Here is a 12,095-nt window from a genome sequence, read left to right as displayed (position 1 = left end):
TGCTAGGTTTTAAGATATGAACTTAAAATTTTATTTTTATTTGAGCAGCTGTAGGTTTACAGAAGAAATCAGAACCCACAGAGTTCCCAAAACCCTCCATGGTTTTCCCTACTATTAATATTTTGCATTAGTGTGGTACTTTTGTTACAATTGCTAAAATAATATTATTATAATTATATTATTAACTGTAGTCCATAGTTCACTTAGGGTTCACTGTTTGTGTTACAGTTTTATGGATTTTTTAAAAAATTTTTAATTCTTTAAAAAAATTTTTAGTTCTGATAACATATATATAACCTAAAATTTCCCATTTTAACCAATTTCAAATATACAATTCAGTGGTGTATACAATTTACAATCTTGCACTGTCATTAACTATTATCCATTATCTCTATCCATTATCCATTACCAAAACTTCTCCACCCCCACACTGGTAACCGGTATTCTAATTTCTGACTCTATGAATTTGCATATTCTAATAATTTCACATCAATGAGATCATACAATATTTATCCTTTTGTGTCTGGCTTATTTCACGCGACATGATGTCTTCAAGATTCATTCAAGTTGTAACATGTATTAGAACTTCATTCCTTTTTACAGCTGAATAATATTCCACATTTTTGTTTATCCATTCTTCTGTTGTTGGATACTTGGGTTGTTTCTACCTTTTGGCAATTGTGAATAATGCCATTGTGAATTTTGGTTTGCAAATATCTATTAGAGTCCTTGTTATCAATTCACTTTTGGGATATACCTAGAAGTGCAGTTGCCAGATCATATGGTAATTCTATGTTTTCACCTTCTGGGGAACCACCAAACTGTCTTCCACAGCAGCTGTACCATTTTACATTCTCACCAACAATGATGAGGGTTCCTATTTCTCCACATTCTCTCCAACACTTGTTATTTTCCGTTTTGATAATAGTGGCCTTTCTAGTGGGTGTGAATGGTATCTCGTAGTTTTGATTTGCATTTCCCTAATGGCAAATGATGTTGAGCATCTTTTCAAGTGCTTTTTGGCCATTTATATATCTTCTTTGGAGAACTGTCTATTCATATCCTTTACCCATTTTAAATTGGGTTTTGTGTCTTTGTCATTGAGTCTTAGTAGTTCTTTATATAGTCTGGATATTAAACCCTTGTCAGATATATGATTTCCAAATATTTTCTCCCAGTCTGTAGGTTTTCTTTTCATTTTCTTGATAATGTCCTTTGATGCATAAAAGTTTTTGATTTTGATGAAATCCCATTTACCTACTTTTTCTTTTGTGGCTTATGCTTTTGGTGTAAAGTCTAAGAAACCATTGCCTAAGTCAAGGTCCTGAAGATGTTTTCTTCTAGGAGTTTTATGATTTTCGTTTTTATATTTAGATCTTTTGAGTTAATTTTTATATATGCTGTGAAGTAGGGCACTACCTTCATTCTTTTGCATATGGATATCCAGTTTTCCCTGTAATAGTTACTGAAGAGATTATTCTTTCCCTATTGAATGGACTTGGCACCCTTTTCAAAAATCAGTTGGCCAAAGATGTGAGCATAAGATATGAACCTTTAAAAGGCATTCATATTTATTTGCAGATTTCCTTCCAGAAAGTTAATAGCAGTTTGCAGTCCCACTAGCAACATATGAGCATATCTTTTCTTACCATGCACTCAGGATTTGAATTTATTTGTTATGTATTAAGGTTAAGTATGCACAAATCTATTATCCTTAAAGGAAAGAGCCATGCTTGCCCTGTTCATTGGTATATTCCCGCTACTAGGTACAGTTGACTGACTGGGATTTTTCTAAAAGTAATTGTTTATTGAATTTGTTATATTTATTGCATGTATAGTTTGTTAATTGAATTTGTTGTATTTTTGCTTTTATATATATATTTCCCCCATTTTTTCTTTTGTTTTTAAATTTTGTTTGTTCTTTTAACATGCAAAAGCCTTAACTTTTATGTGGTCCAGATTCAGAGATAAATAATCACCATATTTTCTTCTTGGCTTTTTATACATTTAACTCTCTGATGCAGTTGTAACTTGTTTTGGTATATAGTGTTAGAATTTAATTTTATTTCAAACACTCTTGGGCAGCTTTTCAAATCCTCTGTCAAATAATTCATCCTTTCTCCATTGACTTTGATGCCTTATTTATTATGTATTAATGTTCTATGGATTTTTTGTGTGTGTCAGTTGTCAAATTTCATGCCATGACAGACTATTTTAATTATTGTAGCTTTACATGTTTTAATAATTGGTAGAATAAAACTCTCCTTATAACTTTCTTTTTCAAAATGTTCTTGAAGAGACTGTCTATGTATTCTTCCAGATTAATTTTTCAATTAAAAAAATCCCTCTGGGATCTTTATTGGAATTGCTTTTAATCTCAAAGTTCAGTTTATTCATTTATTGATATAACAATTATGAGAAGACACTCATCTCTCCAATAGGTAGCGAGCTGTCAGTTCTAATCAACACTTTCTTTGGCAACTTTCAGCAACTTTATTTTCAGCCTTTGGTAATTTGAAGTATCCCTTTGAGTTAAGTCTGGGAAAAGTGTTTCATTAGTAAATGTTCTAATATTTGCCATTCAAAGAGGGTTTTTTTCTTACAGTTTCTTCTGGGAATGACAACTTAACTAGGTCAAATAATCCTTGAAATACAACCTTTGTTTTAGGGTCTTGTCTTTCTATTGTCTTTGGGTTTTTATTGATTGGTTTAGAAAAACCTAAGCAACTGATTTGTAATTCTTTAAAGTGTACATTGTTGATTTCTTTTTCTTGGTTGCTTACAAAATTATTACTTTCTCTTTGTAGTTTATAAGTATTAATGAACTGGTTTGGAGTCAATTTCTGACTGAATTTTGTCTGCAACTCCATCTTTTTATATTTCTGGCCTCCCTTTTTTGTTTTGAATTTTTGAAATATTTCTTGTATTATTTTAATTTTCAGCATTGTAGCACCTTTCTGTGTTTTGGAATTGGAATTTGTTCTGTTATCCAGTTACATAAGATCTGTAACATTTATTATATTTGCATAACTATTCTGCCCTCAAGGGTATTTTGCGAGTTTTTTCTCTTCTCTGGTTGGGTTATCTGCAGTGTCATCTCTGCTTTATACAGCTTCAGATGGTTTTCTTAATTCTTCAGCTTCCATTTTCATTGCACTGAATTAGTTTTTGTCTTGAGCTATTCTTATATAATATGTCTTTTTGAAATATCTCTGACTGAGTCCCGCCTGTTCATTAAATAGTTTTTATTATGTTTCAGTTGTCCCTCAATTTTTTTTTTGACATTTAAAAGTTGATTAATTTTCATTTCAGCTCTTCTTACTTTGCTTTTCTTCTGTGTTACAAAATGACTTATTGGATGTAGATTTTGCTTGCTTATTTGTTCATTAATTCTTAAGTTAATAAACTTAGATTTGCTGACATAGAAAATGTTTCATAATAGATTATATTGGCATTTTAATGAGATTTGAAGGAAAGAAATTCCTGACCCTATTAATCCTTCTTTCATCTTCCCGTAGTTCCATGTTGCCCTCTCAGAATTTACTTTAGGTAATCCCTGACCTATCACTGTGTGCAAATAGCTGATTAAACGTTATTTGACAGTGGTGTTTTTCTCCTATTTTAGGGGCTTCACTGTGACTTTGCTTGCCTGATGTTTCAATACTTAGTAAATAAACCTTCAGAAGAAAGGGTCAGGGAGATCATTATTAATGCTGTAGAGATTGAGCAGGTAAGCAGGGAAATTTATGTAGTTAACACATCTCTCTTTTTCTGATATTTGTACTATTGTTATATTAGGTTGACTCATATGAGATTGTCATTGTATAGGTCAAAACAATATTGATAGTTTTATATGGTTCAATCTGACAGTACCCATGAACAATGTATTGCAATTATTACATTGGTTTATAATTTGGTTTATATGTCAGTTTTCCTTCCTTTAGATTTTAGCTCCTGCAGAGCAGGAATGATGTCTTATTTGTTTTGTATATTTAATAACTTAGCAGGGTGCCTAGCTGGAAGCATGTACCAAATGTTTACAAAATGAATAAGTAAAAGAATTGGTGAATATAAACCTTAATTTGTAGCATGTGAAGGAAGATCTCTGACTAGGAAGACTTGGTTCCCCCATTTAGCATGTGATTTTATCATTCTCAAGAATGAGTTTAAAAGTAAAACCAAAAAAAAAATTTTTTTAACACTGCATAGTTTAATAGCCTTAGCTTTCATACAGGGAGGATGAAAGGGATAAAATGAATTTTTATAACTTTCATCATTTTGAAAACTTAACCCCAGTGATTAATATGTTTTTTTATTTTTCCTCTATTAATACCTTACCACTGTCTTTCAATATAGTTGGAATTCAATTTATCTCCTGGCCTCCAGATCCATTCCTATTTTTTTCCTCATATTCTTTGTTGACTGAGTTTTCTATCTTTCCTAACTTTTTTTCCTAGTCGTGCTCCCCGTGACAGTCAACTTTGGTGACTCTAAATGAGAATGTAGCACAAAGGTCAATCTTTCTCTAGATATTTCAGAACAAAGCATCTCCTTTTATCTGTTGAGAAACCATATAAATTCAGGTCTTACGTGTGCTGTTTATTTAAATACCAGTAATTTGTTAGTTATTTTGATCATTGAGAATGTGAAATAATGTGAATAGTAATAACCCAAACGTTTTTAAACAAACGGACATAATTTTCCACATTAAAAGAGTTATCTTTGTATACTTTCCTTGACCAGGATCAATGTGTCCTAGAAAATTAATAAAACTAAAACCTTCTTTTTGTTTGGAAACTACCCAGTTATTTAATGTTCTGCTTTGTAGTTTATTGTTTCTGTTTACTTCCCAGGAGTTTTTAACAGAAGCCTTGCCAGTTGGCCTCATTGGAATGAATTGTGTTTTGATGAAACAGTACATTGAGTTTGTAGCCGATAGATTACTTGTGGAACTCGGATTCTCAAAGGTAAGATGTTTAAAAATGTATTAAAATGTATTACTACTACTTAAAATGTTAAAGTCAAGTAAGGTCTCTAAAATATTATATTTCACTGAAAGCATTTGTAACATACTATTCTGCTTTTAAATGTACATGATAGTCTAGTTTTCCGTGAACAAATGATTTTTGCAAAATTCTTTGAAACTTAAAATGAAATTCATAACAGAAGTAGGAGGCTGGTAAATTTTAGAACTAATAAGCTCAATTAATTACTTTGTCATAATTGCAAGTATCTAATATGATTATCTTCAAGCAATTTAATTTAGTATGTGCATATATGTTTACCTTCATATAAGTCCCCATGTGTCTATGTTGTAATTCTTGGGTTAATACTTTTAAATAATAATGTGTTCCTGATAGTAATTATTAGGAAACAGTAATTATTAGGAACACAATAACTGTCATAATTTGACTCTTTAAACTTTGTTGTCTTGATGCTACTATTGTTACTTTGTTTATCAGAGATAATATACCTTAATTTCATAAAGAGACATGGTTTTCACATGACTTAAGAGATGGAGCCTGCAACCAGACCACCTGGGTTTGAATCCCAGTTCTAACACTTTCTAGCTATGTGACCTTTGGCAAGTTGCTTAACCTCTATCTCAGTTTCCTCATCTGTAAAATAGAGATGACATTAATACTTACCTCACAGGATTGTTGATGAGTTAGTATACTTAAAGCACTTAAAATAGTGGCAGACATATAATAAAAGCACACTAAATTGTCACTTTGTACTCAAAATAAGTGAAACATTCACAAAATTTCACATATGTATTATACTATGATAATTAGAAATTCTAGGTTTTGATTTTCTTAGCATGGAAATGTAAGTTTAAAATGTATTTAATGGGAAACCTTATGAAATCCTTGATGCTAGGGTAATCATTACTTTTCTTGGTAAAGCATTTATACTCTAGTAACAACAGAAATACTGTAATGAAGGGGTCAGGTGGGGTAACTTGGTTTTTTGGTAAGATTAAACTGTGTTGCAAGATCCTCTCTCTATTTACTGATAATTAATGAGGGAAATCAAGATTATGATTGTATCAATATAATGTCTTAAACTTATAAGCTATGTGTATTGAAAGAAATTGAATTTGTTTACAAGTTATACAAATGTTCATTAGGGGAAAATTAATTTGCTTACTTAAACTCTAATGTGAACTTATTATCCTTTAAACCACCAATCATATCCTCACATCCTGACATTCATGTTCTCTTGTTTATTGGAAAACTGCTGACCCCTGGATCTGGTTTTCACTTGGGGAACTTGTTAACTGTAGATATATAAAATATGTCTGCTGCTGAAGAAAATCTAAACGTAATGTAAAATCTCATTTTTCCACAGGCCTCCAAAATATTTCAGTGAATTCCAAAAAGCAGGAACTATACAGGCCTCTTAGGGTTTAATGCAATAAAATTAGAAATTAACAGTAAAAGATTGCTCCAAAGTTCCATCCTCTTAGAAATTGAAAGGGTAGCCTTTCAATGAGATAAAAAATGAAAATATAAATTAATTGGAAGTAAGTGACAATAAGATTACTGTGTATCAAAACTTGTAGAATGAAGCCTGAGAGGTCCTGAGGAAAATTTATGACCTTTAATGAGTATATTAAGAAAATAAGACAAAAAGAACTATTCTTATAATGAAACAATTTGGTAAAATAAGGAATTACTTAAATGAGCAAATGTTTGTATTTTATATACAGACTTTTAAATAGGAGTCACATTAATAATGCTATAATTTATATTTAAGATAATCAATAAATATATGAGTATTTTCTGTGTGTCAAGAACATGCCACTTAGTTTAGTTTGATCTTGGCTACCTTTTCATAAATGGTTTGGATCAGATTTTTTGAAAAGACCCCAGTTCTACAACCCAGTGATTCTTGGCTATTGGTCCAGTGCTCTTTCCACTGTATCCTGCTGTGCGTTATAGCTTGACTTGTCACTCACTGTTAATACACAGGCAGTTTCACAGGATCACATACCTTAGCCACACACAGTATATGAGCTTCTTTGAATAAATATGTTTAAGCTTTTATTAAGAGGTAATTCTCATAGCACACAAGTTACCCATTTAAAGAGTACTATTTGATGGTTTTTAGTATGTTCACAGAGTTGTGCCCTCATTGCCACAATCTGTTTTAGAACATTTTCATCACCCACCCCTCAGCCACAGCCCTAGGCATCCATTAATCTAATTACTATCTCTAGAGATTTGTCTATTCTGGACATTTCATAAAAATGGAATCTCATAATAGGTGGTCTTTTGTGAGTGGCTTTTTTCACTTAACAGATTGTATTCAAGGTTCACCCTTGTTGTAGCATGTGTCAGTATTTCATTCATTTTTATGGTCAAACAGTATTCCCTTGTATGGATATACCACATTTGGTTTATTCATTCATCTGTTGATGTACATTTGGGTTGTTTCTATCTTTTGACTATTATGATTATTGTTGCTATCAACATTCATGTTCAAGTTTTGGGGAGGAAATATGTTTTCATTTCTTTTGGATATATACCTGGGACTAAAATTAGTGGGTCATGTGGTAACTCTGCTTGACATTTAGGGAACTGCTGCACTGTTTCCAAAATGGCTGCACAACATTACATTCACACCAGCAGTGGTTGAGTGTTCCAATTTCTCCACATCCTTACAACATCTGTTATCTGCTTTGTTGTTGTTGTTGTTGTTTTAATGTTTTATTCTGGCCATCCTAGTGAGTGTGAAGTTGTATCTCGTTGTAGTCCTGATTTGCATTTCCGTAATGACTAATGATGTCGAGTCTCTTTTCATGTGCTTATTGGCCTTTCCTATATCTTCTTTGGAGTAATGTCTACTCAGGTCCTTTGCCCATTTTAAAATCTGGCTATTTGAATATATTCTTTTCTATGGTGTTCATATGTCATATTGGTATACTCCTAAATTCGGAAACTGTCTTTCATTGTCCCTCATGAATCACTGAAAGGTTCCATCAAGCTGTATCTCCACATCTCCTTCCTGAATTCAGAAGCAGAAAAAAGCTTCTTGTCAGAAAGTGTCCCACTTTTTGTTTGGAAACACCTAGTCATTATGAACAGCATTTATTCTATCTTCCCTGATTATGGTCCCTTAATGTCAATTTACTGATTATCTATTCTTTTATGAACTAAGAAATATATTTGGGACCACAGTACATTGTTGGTAATTTAATATTTTTTAGTATGATGTATATATGACTACCTAATGGCAATTCCTGTGAAAATTGTCTGTAATATCTATGGTGTATTGGATCTCTCAAGCTGTGAAAACATTTTAGTTGGTTGCTATTTCTTTCATTTCATGAAATAATCTCGCTTCCCCCACACACCCCATTTGTTAGAATACTAGAGATGTTAGTATAGTTTCTTAGGGAAGTTTGTAGGGATCTCAGTCACCTTACAATTTGCCAGCCTTGAGTGCTGACTTGGCCAGTCTTCTGGATAGTGCGTCCAGGACCCTGGGGGTAGTAATGCTATCCTGTAGATGACTAGACAAATGTTAGGAGACCTGAACTCTTTTTAGTCACCTTTTGCTTTTTTTGTGGGATATATGTTGGCTTCTTCAGAATGCCTACTAATATTTCTTTTCTTTTCAGGTGTTTCAGGCAGAAAATCCCTTTGATTTTATGGAAAACATTTCTTTAGAGGGGAAAACAAATTTCTTTGAGAAACGAGTTGCAGAGTATCAACGTTTTGCTGTTATGGCAGAAACCACAGATAATGTCTTCACCTTGGATGCAGATTTCTAAAACCCTCCCCATATCTTAACCTCTCATTGGTAAATAGCAGTCTGTTTTTCTCTCTCTGCTTTTGTACCTCAAGTATCTTCTTTAAGAAAATAGGAGTTTGCTCAAAAGGAAACCCAAAACCAAATTTCCATCACATTGGATTTCTATAAGTACACTACTTTTCCCATTAACAACCAGAGTGTAAGCTAAATGCTTTTATTTTATTACTGAAATGTAAGATGGCATTAACTAGTGGTTAAGAGCTTGGGGTGATGGACCAGATAGGAGTTTAAGATTCTGCTCTTACTACTTTGTGTGACTTTTGGCAAGTCAGTTAATCTCTCTAAACTTCAGTGTTCTTATCTTTAAAATGGGTATAATAGTAATTCCTACCTCATAGAGTATATATGAGGATTAAGGTGCACATTAAGTGTTAGCCAATACTACTGCTGTTACTAATTATAATAATTATTATTGATAATAATAATTGCAGTGATGTTGTGATAAAATGCTCCCATCTTCTCAAAATAATTGTGATTCTAGGTCCTAAGATCTAGAATTATATCTTTGTATTTTTAATGTTTGAGGGAAGAATGTAGGGATTTCCTTATGAAGATTATAATTCTCATTAACTTGAGAATAACTTCTTTGAACTCCTAATTATGAAGTAGAAGAACTGAGTTCTTTGTTGCTTTGGGAGAGATGCTCAGGGAATGGAATCCTGGAAATTATCTTGGTGGTTGACCTTGTAAGTAGCTATTTTGAACAGAAAATTAAAAAGGGGCATCTGTTAAAATAGAAAATGATTCTATTCCTTCAGAGATTAAAAGGGTAACTAACCAGACTTAGCCCTGGAGTGTTTAGGATCAGGGAGAAATTAGCTAAAACAGCATTTCCAAGTGCTGTTAGCACCTCTAGATAATTTTGTGTAGGAAAAAAGGGATTCAGTGTCCAAACTAACAACACACTGCATTCCCCTTTAGAATGTGTAGTCAGTACATCAAATATTCTGAGAAAGTTTGCAGTACATAAACTTATTTTACTCCACATATTCCAAACTTATTTAACTCAGATGTGTTTTTCACCTGTAAACATCTCACCTAACCCAGTGTTCTTCAGAACACAGTTTGGAAGAAGCTGGCCTAGAACCATTTACATGTGTAAGAAGGGCTTGAGGACTAATAAAAGGACAAACTGGAAGGGATTTTTGAACCATTTCACATTTGTGCCAAACTGACTAATGTACCTATGACTGACCTCAGCAATGTTTCTTTATATTCTTAAAGCTCTTTCTGCTATTATGGTTCTTTCTTATTACGTTTAATGGTTCTTTAAATGGATCAGCCTGTGTGCTACATGATAGCAGACAGTGAGAGAGACTGAGGAAAGGCCAGGAGTGTCTGAGAAATCTACTCCCTCTTTATCTTTAAGAAGTGTCAAGAGGAAGCCTGAGCCACATCAAGCAGTGTGGTTCCCCACTTACAGCCAACTGTAGTTTATAAAAATTCTGGAAGCTAAAGTCTAGAGATGTTTTTATTTTTGCATAAAATTTTACACCATTCATTCCATAGCTATTGAATTGATCACAACTGAAGGAGTTTTCAAGTGAATGCAAAGGAGCAGGCCATGACATCATTTATTAGACAAAGAGAATATCAGAAACTTGAGATACTTTGACTTATGGTAATACCATTTTTTTTGTACAGTGCTTCACAGTTTGTCAGATGTTTTAAAATCATCTCATTTGATCCTCGCAACAGCCTTGTGAGCTTGAGAGAACAGATACTATTTAAATTTTACACGTGAAAAGAGTGAGGCTCAGAGAAGTTAAGTGACTTGGCCAAGATCTGCTCTTAGTCACTGTCCCTTCAGTATAATTTTTTTCTTAGAAGTTATTACATAACTTCTTATCTTATATTTAGTTCTTTACGTTATATTATGGTTAGTTCTTTGCCATCCATCTTGATTTGATTTTGCCTGTTTCCTTGTTAAAGTATCATATCTTTAATTAAAGTATCATATACATTTATTAACTTATCGAAGTATCATGGAGAAACATTTGAACTATATTCAGGAAATATGTTCAAAAATATTTATATACCACCATACAAAAACTTAGAGATATAAAACCGATGATATCTGCAGTGAAATAAGAATGAAAGAAAAAAGAGTTTTACAGGGCATGTACCCTTTAAAAAAAAAAAAAAATCCAGGTCCTTCTCATAGGAATGGCAGGTGCCCTAATTGGAAGCTTATATATAGTAGCAACAAACCTTACTGTATTCAGTTGAAGTTTAACACTGAAATAGCAGATTATTAATACACTGAATTTATGACATTTGGTATTATATATTCTTCTTCAGGCCTCCAGGTTGTTGATATTTATTTTATTATGTTCTGTACTTAGGCTCTTATTTCTTAAGGATTAATAGGTTGTGGAAGTCTCTTTTTAAATATTATTGTGCAAGAAAAAATTCAGAGTATGTTTATAACTGTTCTTTCCTTTTATGGCACATATATTTAAATCATTGCAATAGTAAAGTTAAGTTCATTATGTAAGAATGTAAAAATTTGTATGTCTATGATAGATTGAATTTATTAAAAATGTTTTATCATATTGTGTACAGCCATGGCCTTGAGGGACTTGGGAAGACAGTTTGGTCCAGTGCTTTCAGATAAGCCTGGGTTTTGTTGTCCAGTGATATACTGTAATGAACAATTACTCTTACAACATAAGGTTATTGCAATCATGTCTTAACATATGAAATCATTAGCATAGTTTCATTTTGGAACATCCAAATTTTTCTACTCTCTTTGGCATTTGTATTTCATTTGTTCATGAAAAAAATGATTATTGAGAAAACATAGTAGTCTACCTATTTAAAGAAAAATTATTTATTATTCAGCATTTTGCATCTTACATTTAAATATGCTAACATCACTGTCACAGAATTCCAAAATTTCAGTTGTATATAGTAAGCTAAAGGGTAAATATAGCTAACTTTTAATGATTAAAAAAAAAAAACAAAAAACTGCTGATGGGCTGCCTGAAAGCCAAATTAATACTATAATCAGGTATTATGTTTTTGAACTAAGTTGAGTGAATTGGTAGCGGACTTAGGAAACTGTCCACAGTAGAATCTGGATGAGTGTCACAGAAGTGAAAAATGTATGCTTTTGTTTTCTCCACCCTTTAAATGTTCTACTCCTCCTTAGACAGCTACATGTTTGAAGGAGAATCTGATAATCCTGGGGATTTAGGAAGAAAGTATTTAATCCTTCAAGTTCTTGGCTTAATTCTGTTAAAGAAAATCTAGGTGAAAATGGAAGGCTGATG

General features: G+C 32.4%; 1 protein-coding gene across 4 annotated transcripts in view; it reads left to right on the top strand.

The window, feature by feature from the left end:
• RRM2B (ribonucleotide reductase regulatory TP53 inducible subunit M2B) overlaps nt 1-11,818 on the top strand; it is a 54,353-nt gene extending 42,535 nt beyond the window's left edge. For all 4 annotated transcript variants that reach the window (XM_037802665.1, XM_037802664.1, XM_037802668.1 and 1 more), the window contains 3 exons: nt 3,626-3,730; nt 4,854-4,967; nt 8,627-11,818. In XM_037802665.1, coding sequence (XP_037658593.1) covers nt 3,626-3,730; nt 4,854-4,967; nt 8,627-8,779 — 372 coding nt within the window. In that variant the 3' untranslated portion in view covers nt 8,780-11,818. The remainder of the gene's footprint in view (nt 1-3,625; nt 3,731-4,853; nt 4,968-8,626) is intronic.
• Nucleotides 11,819-12,095: the final 277 nt, after the last annotated feature.

The sequence above is a fragment of the Choloepus didactylus genome, chromosome 14 (genome assembly GCF_015220235.1).
Source record: "Choloepus didactylus isolate mChoDid1 chromosome 14, mChoDid1.pri, whole genome shotgun sequence".
NCBI classification, from domain to species: Eukaryota; Metazoa; Chordata; class Mammalia; order Pilosa; family Megalonychidae; genus Choloepus; species Choloepus didactylus.
The sequence above is the reverse complement of the archived record's forward strand: the minus strand, read 5'-3'. Positions and strand labels throughout refer to the sequence as shown.